General features: G+C 40.5%; 1 protein-coding gene across 1 annotated transcript; it reads right to left on the reverse strand.

Moving 5' to 3' along the window:
- Positions 1–702: 702 nt before the first annotated feature.
- On the reverse strand, positions 703–20,314 carry sytl5 (synaptotagmin-like 5; the record flags this gene model as incomplete). Its single annotated transcript, XM_079254673.1, has 17 exons — positions 703–845; positions 1,218–1,426; positions 2,258–2,396; positions 3,847–3,955; positions 4,033–4,194; positions 4,297–4,399; positions 4,804–4,982; positions 5,909–5,974; positions 8,036–8,131; positions 8,756–8,856; positions 11,416–11,533; positions 11,635–11,743; positions 12,195–12,338; positions 14,980–15,097; positions 15,249–15,361; positions 19,896–20,111; positions 20,196–20,314. 17 exons carry the CDS (start codon positions 20,312–20,314, stop codon positions 703–705), a joined length of 2,244 nt encoding a protein of 747 aa, XP_079110799.1.
- Between the last annotated feature and the right edge of the window lie 4,843 nt (positions 20,315–25,157).

Below are 25,157 nucleotides of genomic sequence, written 5' to 3' on the forward strand. Positions count from 1 at the left end.
CTCCAACAAACTCTATGAAGACAAAATTATTTGGTAAGGCCTAAAGAAAAAATGTTGATTTAGGATGCCAAATAGCACACATCCTACCATTGTGCATCTTATAAGTCAAACAAGCAAACCCCTTGAACTGCAGAGTAGTGCATGATCTAGTCACTTTCCATCACTGTAAACTAATCTTAATAAAATACTACTGTGCTTTATACCACCGTGCTGCTTGGTTACTTATAAAGGGAAAGTTTATATCCCATTAATCATTTTCTTGTCTAATGTTCTCCATCTCTAACTAGGCTACATGCAACAATGGCTCACGTACAAGACAAGAATGTACACATCAGGAGTCACCATGTGCTTATTTATAGGTTACAGGAAGTTACATACAATGATGATTTTTAATGAACAGCAATAAACAGCAGCAGTGCTTGGTCAGGACTAGACACTTTGGAGGGTAGATGGGCACAAGTGGATGAGTGAGTAAGGCATGACTGGCTGTTCTGGGTAAGAGAAGGGATCTGAACAAGCAAGATAGGTACAGAGAAGGATGGTCTGTGGTCCTTTATGAGCACTTACGTTAGAGTTTAGTCTTTTTTTTTTTTTTTTTTACTGTTCAATAGCTCTAGCTCTGTCCTTATACCTTCAGACCACTTCTCTGTTTTCTTTCTTTGTCTATTATTCTATTTTACCTTCTCTGTGCTTTGATTGGATTCACATGTTACACTTACGCATGCTGGACCGCAGCATTAGTGTACACTCTTGAGGAACTTCTGGGTTTTCGATCATTCGCTGCCAAACCCGTTGTTCTTCCCCATATGAGTCCATCCAATCAACCTCGTTCCCATAGCTTTTGCCTTAAGGGGAGAAAGAACAAGAATAAATTTGATAGAATGACCAGTGAGACCTGAGGGTAATAATACTCCCTCAGTACTCTGAGAATAATACAATTGAAATCATCATTAAATCATTATTGATGATTTAATGTAATTAGGGTCATCATTAAATCATCATTGTTAATTTTTGCAATGATTAAATTATGCCAGTCTATAGGGTTAGATATACAGAAACCTCCTCAAAATCTGCAAAGCTCTTTATTTTTTATGAGCTGAATAACATTTCTATGATCTCCCAACATTACTCTGATCTCCAGAACAAGAAAAATGTGAGAAAATGTTTATTTTTACATACTGAACAGGCTTTTTTCTTTTCTTACTAGATTATCATACCTGTGCCAGCTCCTAGCCTGACTCCTCCTAGGAAGACATTGCTGGCCAAAGCTTCTTTGTCCCACACAGTGAGCTCCAAGCAGATGTTGTTAAGGTCTCCAGGCTGCAGGCCACAGTATGTGAAGGTGTGATTCCACTGTGGGTTCACGGTGCGACGCTCTACTGCTGTCTTGTGCTTGGTTGACTTGTTACTGTCAGGGAGGAGATACCTGTGGAAAGAATACATTTTTACTTGACTCTGCTCCAGCTTTGTTTTCCATAAGTATATCTTGGCTTGGTATTTTGGACTAATCACTAGAATGATACAGGATGCAGGGACCACAGTGTCTGTGTAAATGTAAACAAACTGAGTCCAGATTTCTTGTTGTAAAGTTAATTAATTGGTTGCAAATGTTCTTATAAAAAACATAAAGTCAAACATAATAATGAAATATTTTGGTATGTTTGAAGTGGGATTGCGTGTAATATGTTGTTAAGTCATCAGTGTCTTACCAACAGTGGATAGTAGAGGACTTACTCCCAGTTTATAGAATACATGATGCCTAGTGCTTGCGCTAAAGCCAAAAGCTACCAAAGTTGCTTTAGCTTTTTTGTTATATATTTAATATTACACTTCTTCAGCTGCAGAGCATCTGTGCAGCAACGGGATCTGCAGTACGTTCTAACATGGTCTAGATTGCAACACCTTGTAGCCAAATCATGTTGGTGCATACAATACAAAAAAACAAGCTTTCTTTGAAGCTTTCTCTTCAACATTTATAACATTTTGAGCCATTTAATACAGCAAAAAGTCCTCTCAGCCACTATTTAACAGCTTTGCAATAAAAATGATGGATTAGATTTATTTATTTCTTTGTAAGGGACCTAAACTGTTTCACAAAGAATCCATCATTTACACATTGGTGTTAGTAAGCTACTTTTTATCTGTAGCCACAACAACTTTGGGGAAAACTGATGGAAATATGGCTGCCAAAGTCTACGGCAATGGACTCTCAAACATTGTCAACACTGTGACTGGGAGCGGTAATGGTTACCCTCACCCTTTAACAAAAGGATCAGAAGTGCCTCCAGATTTGACAGCAGTTAGATTTCTGGCTCCTTTGACCAGAAGCTCCACCATGCCCCCTTTAGGTGGAGTGAAGCTACTCGTCTTCTTGCCTTTCAGGAAACTCTTCTTCACTGCAGGAGGGGTTTAACAAGAGATAAACTGACATTGGCAAATTATTTGGAAATGTAGCACTTTAGAAGAAATAACATCAATCTCAACAATAAAAATTGACATCGCTGATGACAATAACTATTCGAACAGCCTTAAACAATATTACAAAATTCGAACTTGTAAAGCTTTAAAGTCACTCTGAGAGATGAAAAGGGGGTGTAGTATCTATCCTATGGTCTAGTTATTAGCACAGAAAAAAAGATGTTAAATAAACCTGAAGCTGTGATAATACGCAACACCTTTATAAAGGAAGATGCCCTCTAGATGCCAGTAACCTTTTCATTTTGCTCACAGCGGTGAGTGTGATGGTAATCTGTGTTAATGAATCAAAAGACTGTGGTAGAAGGCATCAAAGGATGTAAGTGTCATGCCAGCAGTGTAAAAAATATCCCAATAGCTGTCTTTAGTTGACTAGTTACAAGTGGTGGACTAAAAAATAGTTTCACATAAAAAAAAAAAATTAAAAAAAAATCGGGATTTTTCTTTGTTTTAGAATTTTTAAATCAATTTTTGTCAAAATTGATTTTTTTCAGTTTTATATGTTTTTTATGATAGATGCCATATGAAGGAGAAGGTACCACATTTCTCCAGCAGTAACATGACATTATATTTGTTTTGTAAAACACTTAAACAAAAGGGAGAGAACTGCTGACAACCTGCAAAAATGCACAGAGATAATTTATCCACAAAAAAAAAAAAAAAAAAAATTATTAAAATTGAAATGGGAGAAAAGCATATCAACCCAACACTTCTAGTTACACAAATTAAACTGCTTAAAGGTGAAGGTTTAGTACCTTTACTAATTAATTTGTTACACAATAAAGGCAAGAGTTCAAAGCAGTTGATGCTTTTCAAGCATTTTTAAAGATATATGTTATGTTTTTAAATTAAATGTGTTTTTTAAACATGTGAGTAGCTGCAGATAAAATGGTCTAAATGCAATATGATAACTAATGTTTATAATTACTCTCTCTCTGATTCTCTTCTCTCTCTCTCTCTCTCTCTCTTTTCTTTTGTGTCTTCTCTAACCATAGAAAATACATACATCTGTATGAAATCCTGCAGAAGTTTGAACACAAGAAGAAGGCCAGTGCATGAAAGCAAGGACCAGAAACACTTTAATTATTTTTATGTGCTCTGGAATAATTAAGATTTAAATCAGGACAAGTCTAATTTTGTTTACATAAAAACAATTTTTTAGGTCAGATGGGGGTGGGGAGAGCTGAAACTGAGGTAAAACTAGGTTGGGAAAGCTGTACTTATTCATGTTAACAATCAGTGACTTGCTGGTGGGTCACTCATTACAAACTAATGCTGAATATTAACATATGCATACTGTGACACCGACACAGCAGAATATCATGATTTCAATAATTTTACATCTTTATCTGATAACCATAACAGTGGTACCTTGAACTTGGTCCAGAGGGAGCATGAGGTTCTTCTCTGCAGGAATGTACTTCAACACAACAGTCAGTTCTCCCTTATAATGCATTGTGGAGTCTATACTGCTCTCCACCTACACACCACAAGAAATATTCAAACTCCTGTGCAAGATGGCAAAAGATGACAAGACAAACACATTCTGGCTCTTACCTTGGCCTGCAGTGTGTACCACTCCTCTAGCTGAGAATCAAATTCCCACGAATCAAAGGTCAGCTCCACCTCTCCCAGGAAGCTGTTATATCCAAAGCGGTCATGATGCCACACAGACACCTGCAAGGTCCTCGTTTCCAGCTGCGAGTGGCTGATCACATACTGAAATTAAAAAAAAAGAAAACATCACTTTTATGTTGGTTAATGATGAGAATTTTGAATTCAGACTTTTTTCTTTGCTTATTGAGTTTTTCCTCCACAAACCCTCAGGTTTTCATTAAAAACAGGGTTAATGGTGTTGGGCTTGATGCTGGTCTTCCTCTTGCTCTGTCGTGATGTGTCTGGAAGCAGGTAAGTCTTCACATACCTGAAATAATAAGGAACAAAAAGCCTGATTGTTACATGTTTTCTTTTTTAAACTAATAATGAAAGTGTTTCAGTTTTCCATAAGAAATAAATTTTTCCTATTTCCATCCACATACAAAAAACCGAGTCATGTGAAAAAAGTTCGTATTTTTCAACTCTAAGGTTTTTTTTTATTTTTTAAATTTTTTTATATATGTAGACATTATAATAAAAAACAATCATTGCTTATGTGCAATATGTGTTTTAAAAATTTGGTAAATACAAACTCAAATCACAACAGATGAGACAAAAAAAAAATTTAACAAAAATAATGGTAAACTATTCAAATTGAAAGATGCTTTTTTGTGTCACAGGAATGTTTCTCTCTTTAGCTGCAAATATCTGATGATCTATAGACACACTTACGCATCTGTGCGTTGCCTCCGCTCGTCTCCTGTTGCCAGGTTGTGGCATTCTTTCACCAGGACATTCAGAGCACCTGTTTTATAGCTGTAGCTGATGTTCAGGAGGATTTCACCGCTCACCCTGGCGTTGCCATAGTCACCGGTCTCACTGTACATGCTCATCATGCTGTTAATACTACTCTGTGAGTCCAAGACAAGAGATAAGGACAAAGACATGAGAAGGGGTGAGTGTTGAATTTAGTAGAAACATGTGTGAAGTCAGTTGAGGTGCACAGCAAATATCTCAAACTTTGAGGAAAAAAAAAACAATCTAAATATTTTAATCTAATTTTTGTTGTTCACAAATACACCATTATCTCTTAGCCTAATTAATCTAGATTAAGCTAAATTGTTTTTATAGGTTTGCTTTAGTTCATGAGATGTCAGATACAAAATATCTGTTACAAAGTATTTAGATATATAATTTAATTTGAGTAAGAACCCAGAAGGACTTAAGACAGAAAGAGAGAACAAAACCTTTAAACTAAAAGCCAGACATAACTACAAAATGGTCTGATTTATCAAAATAATATTGATCTGACAGTGAATTATACAGAAGTAGCATGAAATTTAAGTGAGGGATCAAAGCAAGAAAACTCAAAGCAGCTGAGTTCAGAAAATATGAGTTAATGTTGAACTGTCTGTATCTCCATTACAACTGCAGCAGGTATCATGTCTGTACTGCTGTTACATTAAAGGGGATAAAATCTGACTTTATCTGGGCCAAACTGTGGCATTCTGTGTTATTTTCTTTCCTTTTTTTTTTCTGTAGGAAGCCATTGTGTTTAATGGGAAGGGTTTTGAACTCAGCTAAAAAAAAAGAAAAAAAACTGGACATGCAAATATATTCAAAACTGGCGGGTGTACCCATAAAACACTTAATACATTATTAATTGCTGCTTGTAATATTTATGCTTAGCTGCTTTCCTGCTGTATCTTCAATGTATAGCAGTCAAAAAAAACAAAAAAAACAAGACACACACACACACACACACACACACACACACACACACACACACACACACACACACACACGTACATGCGCAAATTTCAGAGAAGAGACTTACAGTCTCAGCATCCGAGTCAGGGACATTGAGGTACCCCCACCTTCTCTCTGAACCAGGAGTAGAGGACTAAATTTGCAGTAAAGAAACAAAGTGATCAGCAGAAGAGGAAAGAGGGAAAAGAAAAGAGAAGGAACTGAACTCATTGATGTTTTAGTAATAGAGGCAGAACCTAAACACAGACCCAAGCTCTAGCACCAGGAAACCCCATTACACACGGTTACCATGGTGATTATCAGATGAAACCACATAAGATTACAACTCCTCTGGAATCATCAACGATACAGAGCAGATGCACAGGACACACACACAGAAAGAAAAGGCATGTAGTTGGATGTTGTTGTGTTTGCTGACATCGTTTTTTGTGTCTCACTACCATAACTAAATAATAATTTCACTAAAACTTGACAGATGACAGCTTTTATTTAAAGACTGCATCTTGTAGCTTACTTATGCAATGATCAGTGAAATTGCTCCATGCATTTAATCATATAACACCAGGGAGACTATATTAGCTCTCTGCAAAATGTCGCTCATCACTGCCTCTATTCACGATGCAAACAGAAGCTTAATAACGGCTGCCGTGCCAGGAAGATAAATATCAGGCAGGCAAGATATTTCTTGTCTGTTTACCTTTGCGACTCTCAAATTACACACGCACACAGACTGACAAGCAGGATAATTGAGTTCTACAGTTAAGATAGCCATTTAGGACAATAACCGGGTTTATGCCCATAATTGCATTATAGAATGCTGCAGGGTACTTTTATAGGGGAAAATTAACATGTGTGACCAAGTCAAGAGTAAACATGGGAAATGAAGACCAAGAAAAAAATGGGGTGCTAATTTAGTACATGTGCTACTGAAATTACAATATTAAATTTCCATTTGATATCAGTGTTGTGAGAACATCCAGCCCTCGTGCCTGCAACCAAATACAACAGATTTCCATTCAGTGTGTCTATAACAGTATCACATGACTACATTCATATAAGTACACTCTTCTTCAATTCTGAGGTTTTAGCACAATCAAAACATTTGCCAGTGTTTTTAAGTAATGAATGTCCAAGCAGCTCATCCCAAAGTCAAACTGTGCAATGCCCAGAAAAAAATGCAAAAAATCTAAATGCTATACCTCAGACTGTTCAGGCCTCAATTGACATGTTAAATGTCAAAGTTAATAAGAGCACATTTAGAAAAAAAACTGAATAAGTGTGGCTTGGAAAGGTTACCAGAAGAAACCTTCCCATCTCTACAAAAACATGACTGTACAGTTTAGGTTCGCAAAGTTGCATCTATACGAACCAGACATTTTCTGGAACCACATCTTTTTCAAAGACAAGGCCCAGGTACTGTGCATATCAGCACAAATACCTCATAAGAACTCTCAAGCGTAGGAGTGGGTGATGATTAAGACCAGTTTTGTAGCAATAATATCTGGACATTTTGCAGTCATTAAGTCAACCCTAAATTCCTCACGTATAGCAACATATTCAAGAGTAATTATGAGGTCATCTGCTCATTTGGCAGAAACTAGATTATGAAACAGGACAATGAGTCTATGACAGAATGGCTGGAAAAGAAAAGAATCAAAATGTTGGAATTGCCCAATGAAAATATTGTGACCTTAATGGAGCTGTGAATAAACAAATTATCTTTATCCCGAACCATGTGCACATTGCTGATGTATTCTGGCAACATTTTTCAATGTAAATAATGACAGTGAAGTTGAGCTAAGGATTTCTGCGTTTTTAAACAGTTAAAGAAACAGCATCTGCTTTCCGAATCGGTTTAACTAGTATGAAGAAACATTTATCACCATTTTATCTGTTTTGTGGAGACAAACCTGGGACAAAGAAACCCCTAAAAATCAGGACAGTAAAATATCTCTGCCATGCACATTGTGAAACAGGAAACTTTCCCATTATCCCACAACGACTTCTTCTCGGTAGTTTATGCAGTGTGTGGCAGCTGTTCGTGACAAAGCTGACTATGTTTACACAGTCAGCACTGTAATATGTGCATCTTACTCTCAGTGCATAGCCTTGTTTAAACTGTAAGTCAACATGAGGGTAAGACTTCACTGTAAATGCGTGTTTGTGCATGTGCTAGCTTTATCATGGGTGCTACCGTTGACAAGGCGCTGCTGAGGGGTCTGCCGGCACTTGTGCTGTGGGCCGACATCAGGGCGTCAATGTCTTCTTCTGCATCCTCATCTGAAAACTCCTGTGGATGACAGCACTCTGGTTAAATAAAAAATAAAGAGGACACCTGGAAAGCTTTGACAAAGCCTCACATTACTCTGCACCCTTTTGTCTGCAGAAGCTGAGTGGATGGATGCAGTTTGCTTGCTTGAATTTAGTGAAACAAGTCTAGAGTGTGGTAATTCTATTTTCACCTTCAAAAATCACGCCATTATTCTATATATGGTAAACTTGAGAGTATGACTGGATGAGTAGGCAAATAAAAAAATAAACAGCACATTGTATAATTTCTGGAAAATGCTTTAAATATAAATGAGAGTTTAACAGAGACAAAGACAAAGCAGCTCTAAACTGACCATCACAGCCTCCACCTTTTTTTCACACTACATCTGTTTAGATGCTTGTCATGCTCTTTGAAGTAAGCTCTGATGTGAAATTAGCATTCAGGTCCACAGCGAACGCATCACATGTAGTTCAGCGACTCACAGATCTACAGCTTGATGTGGAAACACAGGTGAGGATTTAAAACAAGACAAGACTGGAAATTCACAATTGGAGCAAACAGTTGTTGCTGCAATCATGGTGATAATAATTCTAGAAATGTGATCAGTGTGCAGTTGTGAGGAGATGGAGTGACATTGCTTACTGCTTCATTGAGCCCAGGGACAGAGCGACTTCGGATACTGAGGGCATCGTCACTGAGTTCAGAGCCCGGAGCTGACAGGTCCATCTCTGAGCGGCTGTGATCTTGTGCAGGAAGAGAGGAACAGGAGTGCAGAGGAATAAAGGAAAAGACAGTGGCTTCAGCTATGCAGTTTGATACGTTAATCACCATGAAATAGAAGGAGACATCGAGAATTGTTGGGGCATATCAAAAAGTGTGTTTATCAGAAACTTCCTGAACTTTTTTGTGGCAGCTGATAATCTTTCTCCTCTTCATCTCCCGCAGAAGAATTGAATCCTCCTGACAATGCAGGAGATTACTTCAATTTCTGTATGGTTTATATTCAAAGCACGTTAATTCCAAGTTACTTACCTGAGGACTCCTTTAAGAAATGTTCAAAAACCCATATATTTGAAAAAAAAAAAAAAAAAGCTTTCTAAATCCTCACAAAAAACGTATCAAACCTTTAAGTCTTTGCCTTTGAAAGACCGCAAACATGAAACAAAGAGAATTTAAGGATTAAATGTTTAAACATTCAGAATCTATTAAAAACGAAGACCGTGTTTGATGTAACAGATCACGCTTTAAAGGTAAAACTCCCCTAACACCTTTCACAAATCAATTGTTTCTGCCCTAGGTGGACAAAAGTTGCAAGAGAAGACTTGAAACCACAAGATGTTGCAAACTATAACTGCAACAAGTTAACACAAAACAAAAATCATAACCTACTTCTTTATGTAAGTAATAGAGCCTTTCTTTAACAAGAAAGTTTCTGACATGGAGACAAATTCTCAACATGCCGGGAAACATTTCAACAGAACAAGTGTTATTTACTCAGTGTATGCAAATCTGGAAGTTTGCTTTATGGCTGGCGGTACAAACAGTCCTGTTTCAATACAGAACAGAGAAACTTGGATTTTGATGTCAAGGTACTTCTTTTGCGAGCTACACTGTCACATTTTCCTGTAGTGTTGCATTTTCATTCTTGTGTTAATTTAACCCCTTTGAACTTAACAGACCTGCATTATTTGAATAAGGGTTTTCTTCATCTACTAGATCTTGACTCGGACATCCATCATTTCGTCCATCCAATTACTTAACTACTTCGTGCATTTCAGGGTTTGGGGGAAGCTGGAGCCTATCCCAGCAATCATTGGGCAAGAGGCGGGGTACACCGTGTACAAATCACCGATTCATCACAGGGCCAACAGTCCATCTTGACTCTGACAGTACAGCTAAATTAAAATTTCTTTGTTGTATCGGGGATGGTGACTCCAGTCAGTCGCTTGAAGGGCCGGACTGATGTTTTGTGTGACCACAAGATATGAGGAATGAGACTAATTATCAAATTCTAAAATTTAATCAAAATAAGACCTTTCAAGTCCTAATGAGCCAATTAAGTTTTAATGAGTTAATGACATTCCCAGTTCAATTCTGCAATAACAGTTTAATCTCTTTTTCCATTTTTGCCGCACATTGCATAAAAAAAGCTGTTTTTTAATGCCTGTGTTAAAGCCTCAGTTCTCCATCCAACTCTTAGAGAAGAAACAGTTTTTGCTGTTTCTTTTGCTTCTGATTTTGTGCTCAAGGGTTAAAAAAACCCTTATGAATCCTTGGGTTAAGATTAAACAAGTGAGTTATTAATTATTTAGCACAAAAAGATGTATTTTTTAAATTTGTAGAGAGCTGCAGCTGTTCTCTTCCAGTGTTTAAGCTTCCCTAATCGCCTCCAGGCTCAAACTCCAAACCTAAAATGCTGAAACAAGATTGATTTTCGCTCAAGTGATGACATATATTACAGACATACAAAGTGAGGAGTGTTCAGTTTTAAGATACTAAATAATTGAGCTTTACACATAAAAACAAACAAAAAAAAAATCAAGTTGTGAACTTTAATTGATTAAAAGTGTTTAAAAAAGCTTCCAGCTGTTAAAAAAAGGGAAAAAAAATAGAAAAAAAAGCCTGATTTTGTCAAAGCTGCTGGAAATAGTTTTACTTTTCTTTGGAAAGGTTTAAAACAGAGTGAAGACCTGAGGACTCCTGCTGGGTCAGACTGTCTTTACTGATAATGAAGTCTAAAATGAAATGGAAATAATGTCACTTTAAACTTTAAAATCTAACTATAAGCACAAAACTGAAGAATACATTTATACACTTGTGACATGTGGGCACAACTAGAGATAAGTTGTGTCTGATGTCAGTCAGTATCTTTGTGCAAACTAATGACAGTAATAAAAGTCATTTAAAAATCTCGACATGACATTTGGGTGCACCGATAACAAGCCTGACATTAAGAGAAGAGGCAGAGAAGCTTCTATTTAGAAAAATAAGACCAACAGAGAGACATAAAGGGGCTCAAGTTAATAGTGTAATGTGTGCAGATGTGATGTCGACTCCCAACAAAAGAATTAATCTAATCTTTTGTGCATCAACCCACAGAGCTGAAGTTAGACTAACATCCCCTCGGTGTGATCTGCTGCTTCCTGCCATCCTGAAGGTGTGAATCAGTTATCAAAATGTTTGCATGTGAGGTGAAGAGCTGTGAGATGTCAGTGGGAATTGTGTTGCTTTGATGGGAAGGGAAAAAAATAAACAAAGGAACCGAGGGAAATCCTGTCCAGTTGTAGTTGTCATGCCGTTACCTGATGAGACCGACGCCCGAGACACAGAGATGGTTGGGGTGTCAGAGTTCGTCCGATGATGGCCATCTGCCTTCTTCTCAGAGGCACTGTCACTTGCAACGCTTTCTGCTCCGTCAGGCTGTGTGTTCAAACACAAACACACACACCCAAGCCATGTAAGGAACCTTAATACGGATTGTTTGTGTGCTGCTGTGTGTACTGGTGTGTATCATCGCTGACCCTGACCCTCCGGTTGTCGCTGGGAGTTGATGATTTGTCCAGAGTTAGGGATCGTAGGTTGTTGGGTACAGTGGGAATCCCTGAAGACTCCACAGCCACTGCACCTCCCCTTAATCCCAGAGAAAAACCAGTTGAACATCGGTGAATCTTCACTTGTTTAAGACTGAGACAGCTCATAAACATACATTTAGTGTGAAAATTATATCCCTGAACCTGATCCAGCTTGGCTGCATGAAAAAGATTTAAATAAAAAAATACTTTTTTATCCCACATGAAATCTTATTTGATGCTTAAACGTAGCATGTAAAAACAATGCCTGATGTACATAGTTTGGCTGTTCTGGTTGGTACCAGTACTGAGAATGTGGAGAGAAATCATAAAGAACACAACCTGAAAGAAATAATTTTAATAGTACATAAATGAAGCATCGCCTCCCTAATTTTTATATTGATAACAAAATAAAGAAATTCTAAGGACAGAAAATCCAATTAAAGGTGTAATGTGTGTGTGTGTGTGTGTGTGTGGATCTGTGTGTGTAATGTTGACTGCGTGACAAAAACCTGTTTGAATGTGGGCTTGGAGCAGAACGAACGCTTCTAACGCTTTGAGTTTCTCCACCTGAAGCAGACTTGATGCTGATGCTGTCAACTCCATTCTGTGGCTTCAGGGTAGGCCGGCTGCTTTTTTTATCCATTTTCATCCGTCTACACACACACACACACACACACACACACATGACAGGCAGCTTGTTTTCAACTGTGCAAGAATATGATGTTATGAGTACACAATAATGTATATTAATTTATCTTTATCAAGATAAATTTTATTTATCTCTATTTTTTATTCAGTTCTTTTAATTTCTTTTTTATTTTATCAAGTTCATCCAAGTCACCCAGGGATCCCAGAGAGTTGCAACCTGTATTATTAAGTCTTAATTATTTTCAACCAAATATATTGTGTTTGGCCCTGCGATGGACTGGTGAGCTGTCCAGGGTGTACCCTGCCTTTCGTCCACAGACCGCTGGGATAGGCTCCAGCTTCCCCGCAACCCTTCATTGGATTAAGCGGTTAGAAAAATGAATGAATAAATAATGTGTTTGGTAGCTGCAGAGAAAGAACTGGAAAAAGTAAAAAATGGTTTGACATAAACAAATGAATCCCTTAATTCAAATACACAAAAGTTTTTTGTCAGCTTTGGGAATCAAACTGTGAATTCAAACCAAAAGCTTTTTCTGAGTGGAAGATAAATGAAAAGAATACCATAAACTATACTCTATACATTCAGTAACACATTGAGTGTTAATAAATGCCAAAATGGGCTACAAACCTCATATCAAACACATTAAAACTAAAATGAAGCAAAATATCAGGATTCAACAAACCCACAGTTTATTCAATTAGCGATGCTAAAAAAATAAAGGGATTGTAAAACTCTATGGAATTTACTTTTTTTTTTTTTTTAAATAAAAAGCTTTTTTTTAGTCCACTTCTATGGGTAGGTTGGGTGTCTGTTTATCCCAGAGACCTGGGGGCTTCAGGGTCCTGCACAGGATCTTAGCTGTACCTTGGACTGCGTCTGGATGGAAATGTCTGTAGTTTGTCAGATAACACTTCTGCAGTAGACATCACCTCCAGTGCTCCGATGGCCACGGGGTCTACTGTTACCTTCCCCTTCCAGGCTTTCAACAGCTCGTCCTTAAGTCCGTGGATTTCCCCAGTTTCTTCTATCGCTTTCTTCTGATATTGCCATCGATGAGGATGGCAGCATTGACTTTAATGGTTTTCCTCTGCAGCTTATTCAATGAGCAGTATGTTGGTCATTACCAATGACCAACAAAATGGTGATTACCATTTTGTTGGTTTGTATCTTGAAGTCTCACAGGATCCTAACTGTCTCCTTTTCCACCTTGGGAGGCGTTTCCCATTGCAACCTAGGGCTCTCCAGTTCATATGTTTATTGCATTGGATGTTGTTTTTTTTCCTGCCAGTATCTCTTTGCACAGGCTGCACCTGGGATCCTGCTTGGTGTAGTTTTACTGGGCCTCGATAGCTCTGTTGCTAGAGACTTGGTCCTGTGCTGCAATGATTGGCATCTCTGTGCCGTCCTCCGCCCAGCCATTGGTAGAACTTGTTTATATCCGCCCCTTCAGTGATTTATCCGTGCTACATCCTACGCAGGGATTTTTTACTTCTCATGATGGTTACTCCTTTTTCCTCAGTCTCCATTGCCTGAGAAATTCACTAAGTGCTCCATCCCTTTAGGCCATATTCCTGATGTTTTGAAGCTTTGTCTGTTTCATCTATACAGTGGCTTTGATGCTCACTAGTCCTCTGCCTCCCTCTCTGTGCTTAGCATGTAGCCCCTGGACACTGGATTTGGGGTTGAACCCTTCATACATGATGAATAGCTTCTGTGTTTTAACATCTGTCATCTGAGCTTCCTTCTTTGGCCGGCTTATTATCCCAGCAGGGTGTCTGACCACTGGCAGGGCATTCTGCAGCTGCCTTACTTGTTGCAGATTTGACTGAAGCTGCTTTCCTTGTGGCCTCTTCATGGTTGCCATTTGCCTATTGTATTCCAAGGTACCTGTAGCTCTCCTCAACATCTGCAATTCTGCCTTCTCAGAGTTTAATGCCCTCTATAAGATTGCCTCCCTTCTTTTTGTCATCACTTAGCAGCAGATCTCCAGCGAAAATTGCATTTTGATGTCTCTCTTGTAGAGTCTGGTGTATATCAATTCAGTTTATATATATATCTATATATCTATATATCTCTATATATATAGATATATAGAGATATATATCTCTATATATCTATATATGTATAAAAATATATGATTTTTCAAGCTATATTGATGCTACATCCATTGTTTCATGACAAATCAATACAGTACACATCTTTACTATCTAGAGAGCAAGTGTGTCATGATTGCAGTTGCCTGTAAATTTGAACCTGGAGCAATTTAATTATTTGTTGTCAGAGCGATTGCATCGTCTATAATCCAGCAGACCTGCTTCATGTCCGTATGTTTTTTTTTTTTTATGAGTACCTCGGGAAATATTAGACTGCTTGCATGATAATAAGAAATGTTAACCAGTGCAATCTGATTACTGCTTTGTTGCAGTACAAAATGTATTTCATAATACATTCCAGACCTCTGACAAATCAAATAAGCGTCCACTTGGTCTTTTCTAATGTCTCATGCTAAAGTGTGCACTCAACTCACTGCACATTTAGCTTTAAATGACTGTATCCTGGCGGGATAATGCATTTCTTATATGTTCCTTACTATTTCGTTGTGTAATACTTAACCAGAAGCAGCCCTTCATGCTAGATTTCCCTACCCTTTCTTTCTGGCACCATCCATGATGTTTCGTACTGCACTTCTGCTGGACTTTGGAGTGTCAGGTTTCTCTGGCTCTGATGAAGCTGATGGATTCTCTGTCAGCTTCTTTTCTGCGGCTTTTGATAAAAAAAAAATAATAAAAAAAAAAGATTATTACTCTCAGCCCATTTCCTGTGTTGCTCCCAACATGCTCTTTCCACAGAAGACATTATGGTTTCACTTACAGCTTCATAGCATAATTTGTTGCACATTAGCGGTTAAACTCACTTGGCGGGCTGCTCAGGATGGTCTGTTTGATGACATCACTGCTCAACAGCTTCTGCTCAAAACGCTTGGACCGCTCCTCCAGGAACCACTCTCCAGTCACCACCTTCAGCTCCCTGTAGTCCAGTGTGTATCATTAAATATGTGTTAGCTTGCAATGAGTTTTGTCTGAGCACAACTAGTTTATACTAAAATAAATTCTTTCTTTACAAAGGGACTTTACAATGATTTTGGAGACAACTGAGAGCGTAGAAACACTATTTTCTACTATTTCTAAACTAAAGTTCATTTAAACTGCATCATTTTCAGTTTTTTGTATCCAAACTAGTCTAATATTTAGCTCACAATTCATTTTTTGACAACAACTTTCAGTTTATGGGTGCCATTTTAACTTACAACTCTATCTATATAATATTCAACATTCAGCAGTCAGAGCAGGCATTGAAAGATTTATTACGGTAAAAAGGACTCGGAGAAGCTCCAATAAATCAAAACACAGTCTGACACAACCAGAAAAAGGAAACTTTAAGGTGAAAATGACTTGGCTTACATCTTTTCATGGGGAAGCAAAGTGACAGTTTGAAGAAAAAATATTAAATGATGTCTGGAGATGGCTACAGATAAAATAGCCATTGGGAGAAACTCCTGATCCCTGAAATCAATCTTGGTTTTTTTAATGTAACATATTTTGACTTTTTCCTTGAAAACAAACCTTTTCGGTCTTGAAACAGCTTAAACTAACAGGACTCTTTGGCTTCTTTCAGCGTTGTGAAAAATGTCAATTTGCTAATTATCCCCACCTTGCAAAGGAGGAAACGCTGAGTCATGGTGTTGATTGCTTGTCTCAGTCCTAATATGCTGTCTAGAACATTTAAAAGAAAAACCCCAATACATTCACATCTTTAGAAACCTTTTTTAAAGCACCATCAATTAAAGATTTTAATTGATAGAGGTCAGATTTAATTTGCTTTTAGAAATACATTGTCCTCTCCCTGAGCCGTCACCTTATCGTGGTGGAGGGGTTTGTGCGTCCCGAAGATCCTAGCAGCTATGTTGTCGGGGGCTTTATGCCCCTGGTAGGGTCACCCATGGCAAACAGGTGTCTAGGGGAGGGACCAGACCAAGCACGGCTCATAGACCCCTATGATGACGACCAACCTGGGCATGAATGTTCCCTTGCCCGGACGCGGGTTACCGGGACCCCCCTCTGGAGCCAGGCCTGGAGGCGGGGTACGAGAGCGAGCGTCTGGTGGCCGGGCCTTCGCCCATGGGGCCCGGTCGGGCTCAGCCCGAAAGGGTTACATGGGCCCCACCTCCCGTGGGCTCACCATCTGCGGGAGGAGCCGTAGGGGTCGGGTGCAATGTGAGCTGGGCGGCAGCAAGGGGCGGGGACCCTGGCGGTCCGATCCCCGGCTGCAGAAGCTGGCTCTAGGGACGTGGAACGTCACCTCTCTGGTGGGGAAGGAGCCTGAGCTTGTGCGCGAGGTTGAGCGGTTCCGACTAGATATAGTTGGACTCACCTCGACGCATGGCTTGGGCTCTGGAACCAGTACCCTCGAGAGGGGCTGGACCTTCTTCCACTCTGGAGTTGCTCATGGTGAGAGGCGCCGAGCAGGTGTGGGCATTCTCATCGGCCCCCAGCTTGGTGCCTGCACGTTGGGGTTTACCCCGGTGGATGAAAGGGTAGTTTCCCTCCGCCTCCGGGTGGGGGGACGGGTCCTGACTGTTGTCTGTGCTTATGCACCGAACAGCAGTTCAGAGTACCCACCCTTTCTGGGGTCCTTGGAGGGAGTGCTGGAGGGTGCTCCTTCTGGGGACTCCATTGTTCTGCTGGGGGACTTCAATGCTCACGTGGGCAATGACAGTGAGACCTGGAGGGGAGTGATTGGGAGGCATGGTCCCCCCCCTCTGAACCCAAATGGTGTTTTGTTATTGGACTTCTGTGCTCGTCATGGATTGTCTATAACGAACACCATGTTCCAGCATAAGAGTGTCCATATGTACACCTGGCATCAGGATTCCCTGGGCCGCAGTTCAATGATCGACTTTGTAGTCGTATCGTCGGACCTGCGGCCACATGCCTTGGACACTCGGGTGAAGAGGGGGGTGGAGCTGTCAACTGATCACCACCTGGTGGTGAGTTGGCTGAGATGGTGGGGGAGGAAGCCGGTCAGAGCTGGCAGGCCCAAACGTGTTGTGAGGGTCTGCTGGGAACGTCTGGCTGAGTCCCCTGTCAGAGCGAGCTTCAACTCCCACCTTCAGCAGAGCTTCGAACATGTCCCGAGTGAGGCGGGGGACATTGAGTCCGAACGGGCTGTGTTCCGTGCCTCTATTGCTGAGGCGGCCGGCCGGAGCTGTGGCTGTAAGGTCGTTGGTGCCTGTCGTGGCGGTAATCCCAGGACTCATTGGTGGACACCAGCAGTGAGGGATGCCGTCAAGCTGAAGAAGGAGTCCTATCGGGCCTTCTTGGCCTGTGGGACTCTGGAGGCAGCTGATGGGTACCGACGGGCTAAGCGGCATGCGGCTTCGGCTGTTGCCGAGGCAAAAACTCGGGCATGGGAGGAGTTCGGCGAGGCCATGGAGAAAGACTTCCGGATGGCTTCGAGGAGATTCTGGTCCACCATCCGGCGGCTCAGGAGGGGGAAGCAGTGCTCCATCAATACTGTGTACAGTGGAGGTGGGGAGCTGCTGACCTCAACTCGGGACATTGTGGGTCGGTGGAGGGAATACTTCGAAGACCTCCTCAATCCTACCAACACGTCTTCCCATGAGGGAGCAGAGCTGGTGGACTCAGGGGTGGACTCTCCCATCTCTGGGGCTGAAGTCGCTGAGGTGGTCAAAAAGCTCCTTGGCGGCAAGGCCCCGGGGGTGGATGAGATCCGCCCGGAGTTCCTTAAGGCTCTGGATGCTATGGGGCTGTCCTGGCTGACACGCCTCTGCAGCATCGCGTGGACATCGGGGGCAGTACCGCTGGATTGGCAGACTGGGGTGGTGGTCCCCCTTTTTAAGAAGGGGGACTGGAGGGTGTGTTCCAATTACAGGGGAATCACACTCCTCAGCCTCCCTGGTAAGGTCTATTCAGGGGTCCTGGAGAGGAGGGTCCACCGGATAGTCGAATCCCGGATTGAGGAGGAGCAGTGTGGTTTTCGTCCTGGTCGCGGAACAGTGAACCAGCTCTATACCCTCTCTGGGGTCCTGGAGGGGGCATGGGAATTTGCCCAACCAGTCTACATGTGCTTTGTGGACCTGGAGAAGGCATTCGACCGTGTCCCCCGGGGGCTCCTGTGGGGGGTACTCCGGGAGTATGGGGTACCGGACCCCCTTGTACGAGCTGTCCGGTCCCTGTACGGTGTCAGAGCTTGGTCCGCATTGCCGGTAGTAAGTCGGATTCGTTTCCGGTGAGGGTTGGACTCCGCCAAGGCTGCCCTTTATCACCGATTCTGTTCATAACTTATATGGACAGAATTTCTAGGCGCAGCCGAGGGGTTGAGGGGATCCGACTTGGTGGCCTCAGGATTGGGTCCCTGCTTTTTGCGGATGACGTGGTCCTGTTGGCTTCATCTGGTCGTGATCTCCAGCTCTCGCTTGAGCGATTCGCGGCCGAGTGTGAAGCGGCTGGGATGAGAATCAGCACCTCAAAATCTGAGACCATGGTCCTCAGCCGGAATAGGGTGGATTGCCCTCTCCAGGTCGGGAGTCAGGTCCTGCCTCAAGTGGAGGAGTTTAAATATCTCGGGGTCTTGTTCACGAGTGAGGGAAGGATGGAGCACGAGATCGACAGACGGATCGGTGCGGCGTCTGCAGTAATGCGGGCTCTGCACCGGTCTGTCGTGGTGAAGAAGGAGCTGAGCCAGAAGGCGAAGCTCTCGATTTATCAGTCGATCTACGTTCCTACCCTCACCTATGGTCATGAGCTGTGGGTCGTGACCGAAAGAACGAGATCTCGTATACAGGCGGCTGAAATGAGTTTCCTCCGCAGGGTGGCCGGGCTCTCCCTTAGAGATAGGGTGAGGAGCTCGGTCATCCGGGAGGGGCTCAGAGTAGAGCCGCTGCTCCTTCGCATTGAGAGGAACCAGTTGAGGTGGCTCGGGCATCTGGTCAGGATGCCTCCTGGACGCCTCCCTGGTGAGGTGTTCCAGGCACGTCCCTCGGGGAGGAGACCCCGGGGAAGACCCAGGACACGCTGGAGGGATTACATCTCTCGGCTGGCCTGGGAACGCCTCGGGATCCCCCCCGCAGAGTTGGCAAATGTGGCTGGGGAGAGGGAAGTCTGGGCTTCCCTGCTTAGGCTGCTGCCCCCGCGACCCGACCCCGGATAAGCGGCAGAAGATGGATGGATGGATGGATGAATGAAATACATTGTGCCTTGATTATTTGAAAACCTCACATGTTAAATTTTTAAAGAGACATAAAAATGAATGTAGCTTCTACAGCATCAATTGGCTTCAGGACATAAGAAATTATAAATATGTACTTTCCTTTAAAAAAAAAAAAAAGGTTGAAGATGGCTAGGTCTCATAAATGTGTGTTTTGGGATTGTTTGCAACATCCAAATGAAGACAGATATTGTGTCATTAATCTTCTAAAAAAACATCTGGATTACATCCTCCCCCCTGCACCGCTCTCCATCCCTGCACACATCACACTTACGAGATCTTGGCACAGACATTACACCTCCAGTGGCGTGACCTGGCAGCTGTAACACAACATTCGCTGCAGACACGCAGCTGACACTCCTCGCAAAGGTTTCCGCGGTCAAAGATCAGACCCAGAGTCTTGAGGCAGCGAGCACATTGTCTTTCCGGGGGCTCCTGGGGCCGACGGGAACCTTTTCGTTTGATTTCCAGCAGCTCATTCTTAAGCTTCCTGTTGGGGTCAAGCAGAAGGAAGCAAAAGATATTGAAAATATCAAGAAACGTTACTAATATGAGCAAGGGTTTAATATCTCACCTAATCCTCTTCTCCTCTCGTTTCCTCAGCTTCTCGTCTTTCTGAAGCACCTTTAGGATCATCTCTCTTTCATGCTCCAGCAGAAAGGAGAGGTTTATATCCTCTTCGACCTTCTCCATTGGTCTGTCAGTCCACACTCAGCCAGAGGAATCAGCAGTGGAAGTCAACAACTACATTCTGCTTGCCCTGCTAATAATCTTCCAACTTGTGATTGGTAACGTTTCTGGTGTTGCTCCAGTGTTTCCCCTTCTAATCTGTTGTTTCTTCAGATAGTCCGCAAGAGGTGACAATTCTCAGGAAACCTGAACACAACAAATACAAAAGAAAGTCAATATCATATAGCCAATCCGACATGAGCAGCTCTACTCAAATATAGTCATAGGTTAGAAAGAAAAGAAGAGAAGAGAAGAGAAGAGAAGAGAAGAGAAGAGAAAAGAAAAAAAAGGAAAGAAAGGAAAGAAAAGAAGAGAAAGAAAAGAAAAGAAATCCCAGTTAATTCCAGCTTTAAATGATAAAAAGGCATGAATTGAAATATGGTTTTCTGGATAAGGAAGTGCAGGTAATTGGTACATTTGACAGCTCCACAGCAGCTTAACAACCTCCTAATTAAGTCACAACCCTGATATTCAGAACATAGCAGCCACATTTCTCTGCTTCCATTTGCAAAGCTCCATGTTTTCCTGAAAGTCACGACAAGACTCGTACTCATTATCTGCACACCTGCATACCAGTCCAAGTAATCATGCAACACTCGAGTGCCTCTAGAAAATAGCTTTTAGCAACACTACATATACAGCTCTGGGGATCAGAATACACTCTTACTGGGCAAATTGCTGTGAAATTCTAAGGGAAGAAAGTGAGCCCAGATCTCTTCATTTTCATACAGTCCCACCATGAAGCTCACATTTCTAATTATTTGTTAACTGTTTCAGCAACTATAAGTTGTACTGCAGTGGGATTTGGTGAAAACATTCAGTTCAGTCAGAATAAATCTTGGTGTTTCATTCCTAATTTTGCAAAAGCAACATTTTTCAGTTAAAATCTTTTGGATTCATATTAGATGCTAGTTTAACTATTGGTCCAATTGAACTGAAAATGGACTTTGATTAACTTTTTATATTATCATTCATGAACGGCGAAGAACTCAAATATGTGAAACAACATTTTAATTAAAAGACGAATGAGATAATTTTACCTTCGCTCCCAAAAGATTTGTGACAAATGGAGAATCACAAAGCAGAAAATTTGGCAACAAAAATACAAGGCCTGTCTTAAAGATATAGTCTAGCTAGCGTTCGACAAGAATGGGACAATAGCCTTCTCCTTCAACTCCAAATACTAGTCTCCTTACTTCCCAGACATTTACATACACTCTACAAATCATGTAAAAAAAACAACAAACAACAAACAAACAAAAAAACCTAAAAAGTTGCTGGCAGAAAATTAGCACCATACTTTATTGTAATCCCCTGCTTGGGCTGCTGCCCCTGCAACCCAACCCCAGATAAGGGGGAGAAGATAGATGGATGGACTTTACTGTAATTGTACTGATACTTCCATTAATCCAAAAAGAAAATAAAATCTATATCTCTATATGGAATACAACCCTTAATAAAAAGAAAAAAATATTTGACCAAAATAAAAATATTTTCTAAGATTGGCAACAGGTTTCTAAATATTATTTATTCAAGACCTGTTGTAAAGTTTTCATCCAAATTTTTTCTAATTTGTAGTGCAATATGATCATCTGTAGTTTTATATGGTCACATTACTATCATCTGCTGTCCAGCGGTGGAATGAATGGGCCAGAGGTAATTGTAAGTGTTACTTCCTGTACTGTCCACTACACTCATGATCATCACAACCACAGGGTCACAGAAGAACCTTTAGCTATGTAAGCAGAATTTTCTTTTTTTTTTTAAGCAAAGATGCAACATGAAAATGACAAAATAAAGGTAAAACTAGTTTAAAAAGTTAGAATGGAAAATTCCTTCAAATATTTATAGTAAACTTTGCCCCCTTTCCCCCCTAGGCTTTTCTTAGATTTGCAAAGGTAAGGAGGATGCTACACAATCATAAATGTCATCTGAGATGTACTGCTGCCATCTCAAAGTGAACAGAAATTTCCCGTCTCAGTTTCGGCAACTGACATTGTTTATGCTACACTGGGAACAAATTAGGGTTTGTCTGATTTGTATATCATCATGTTCTGGATTAATTTATATCTAACTAAATGTATCTCAAAGTACAATAGATGTTAGGATTTTTGTTCTACCATTTACTATCTATTTATTTTTTTCATGCATGGGTAGATCTGAAAGACTTAAAGGTCACAGCAATAGCACTAGATGCCCTTTCATTTTATTTCATTGTCAACCAATGTCTTTTTTTTTTTTTTAGTTCTGCTTTATTTGTTTTAAAGAATTATTGACATATGAAACCACAAAGCGATGCCTCAACGAGGCATTAGTATGTCCAGTTGTATACTATTAGTCACATAAACATACAATACTAGTATACAAGTATAATAGTATACAACATAGTCATACTATTAGTATGACTGTAGTGGAAGAATTTTACAGCTCAGCATCTTGTTCTAACACACAGGGATTTGAACATGAGGAAGAGGAGGAGACCAAACAGCTAACCTTTTATTGAATGTGTGTACCATCAGAGCCGGCAATCTGGATTTTGAATTAGGATGAATTACTCACAGTGACTGATGTAAAGCAATGAAGACGTCTCTGTTTTCTCCGCTCTGAAAACCCTGAATCTGATGACCTCTGAGGCCAGTTTTCAGGGAAAGAATGTACTTGGAATGACCACACTTATTATTATATTATCAGCCACTAGCTATCAGCGGGCCCTGTGATGGACTGGCAACTTGTCTCCGGTGTACCTTGCCTCTCACCCAGTAATTGCTGGGATAGGCTCCAATGCCCCCATAACCTTTAATAGGACTAGGATGGATGGCTGAATGGATGACTGGATGGATGGATGGATGGATGGATGGATGGATAGGACGGATGGATAGAACTAATCAAATAAAGTGATCAAATAAAGTGCTGGAAAAAACTTCCAAAATGAGAAAAATTATATTAAAATCAGTTTCTTTCATTGTCAATGAAACTAGCCATGAATTTGAAATGAATGAATAAATAAAGGCACAAGGAAATTTAAGCCCCAGAGTGTAGGGAAGAGCTGCATAAATGAAGTTGGAGAAAAAGACCTGAAAGGAGTGGAAGGATCTGCATAAACTCACACCAGCCTCTCTCAGTCTTCATTCATCCTTGTCCTTTCTTCTCTCGCCTCTTCTCTCCACTTTACATGAATTAGCACTAATGAACTGGCACACGTCATAACAACAGCCAAAGGCACATAATGACTTCAGTCATTCAAGCTTCTTCATCTAAACTACAGCTTCTCTGGTACCAATAAAGGCACATTTGTTATTCAAATCACAAATGGAAAGTAGGAAAACCTTTGCATTTAAATTATTCACAGTTATGACAACAGATACACCTCTCTCAGCTATCACTGTGATTTCTCCTGGAACAAGACTAAAATAACTTGCAGCCACAAAGCAGCACTGTGAAGCTGCACTCAGGCACAGCAGTGACTGAGCTAAATACAAACATCAGCACGCTAACTATGTTGTTATTTTTGTATTGAGAAGCACAAAAAAAGAGATTAATTGTGTCTGTAGTACTCTATCAACATATCACATTTTTTGCAACTATTTCATGTTCTAACCAAGCATGACAAGTGCCTCAACTTTGGAATCAGGCAGTTATATATATATATATATATATATATATATATATATATATATATATATATATATATATATATATATATATATATATATATATATATATATATATATGTATACTAAAGTAACACTTTGTAGATCTGAATGAATGAAATATTTTCATCAAATATTTTGTTCTATCCATAGCTGAATGAACAAAATCACACATAAATTATCAATGAAAATATAACGTATCAACCCATGGAGCTCTAGATTTGGAGTTATACTCAAAATGAAAGTGGAAAAACACACTACAGGCTGATCCAACTTTGTGTGTGTGTGGCCACGCGTGTCTGTATGACCTCCATATATATATATATATATATATATATATATATATATATATATATATATATATATATATATATATATATATATATATATATATATATATATATATATATATATATATATTTATATTTATATTAACACTTTTTTGTTTTATTATCTGAAAAATACTGGGTTGTTATGCTCTGTTTTGTGTGAGTTTTGCAGATCTTTACCATGACATCCATTAACTTTCTGGTTAGGACTTAAAGCAGGAAGTAAATATTCAGATTGGAACATAATACGTCAACCTGGAGGCTGGGGCCACATTATTCCCCTGGCACACATGACTAACACTTGGTCAACAATATCAGTAAAGTGAAACTAATATTTGTCAGAGGGGCAATCGTATGAAAGTGGAACTGTGAGTTTGTTTGTGTGTGTTAGGTGTGGTATCCTGATGCAGCCCTCCCTGTGTACACACAGCACACATTCCCGCTGCCGTTCACTCTGCCCTGAGTAAACATGAATGTGGAGGCTGTAAAACTTTGGCATCTGAGTGGAGGACACACACTGCCTGCTCAGCTCTGCTCCGATAACGTCACTCATAGTGACTCATAGTTTCCCTCATATTTTCCACTGATCACAATTCATGTTGTTTTAGCATCAAATGGATAATTTGCTCATGAGTCTGTGCTGTATCAGGGACATCTGGCCACAAAGTCACACTGCGGTTTTTGCTGGTGTTTTGTAACTCAGTGGCCTTTTACCAGCTGTCAGTGTGGTGTTTTCTCCAGGTGGCCGAGCATACAGACAGCAGAATAAATCTACCAATTAAAGACCACAGGTGAGCGGCGAGAAGCTGGCTTCCAACTGGCAGGAAA

The sequence above is a fragment of the Telmatherina bonti genome (assembly GCF_933228915.1).
Source record: "Telmatherina bonti genome assembly, chromosome: 15".
NCBI classification, from domain to species: Eukaryota; Metazoa; Chordata; class Actinopteri; order Atheriniformes; family Telmatherinidae; genus Telmatherina; species Telmatherina bonti.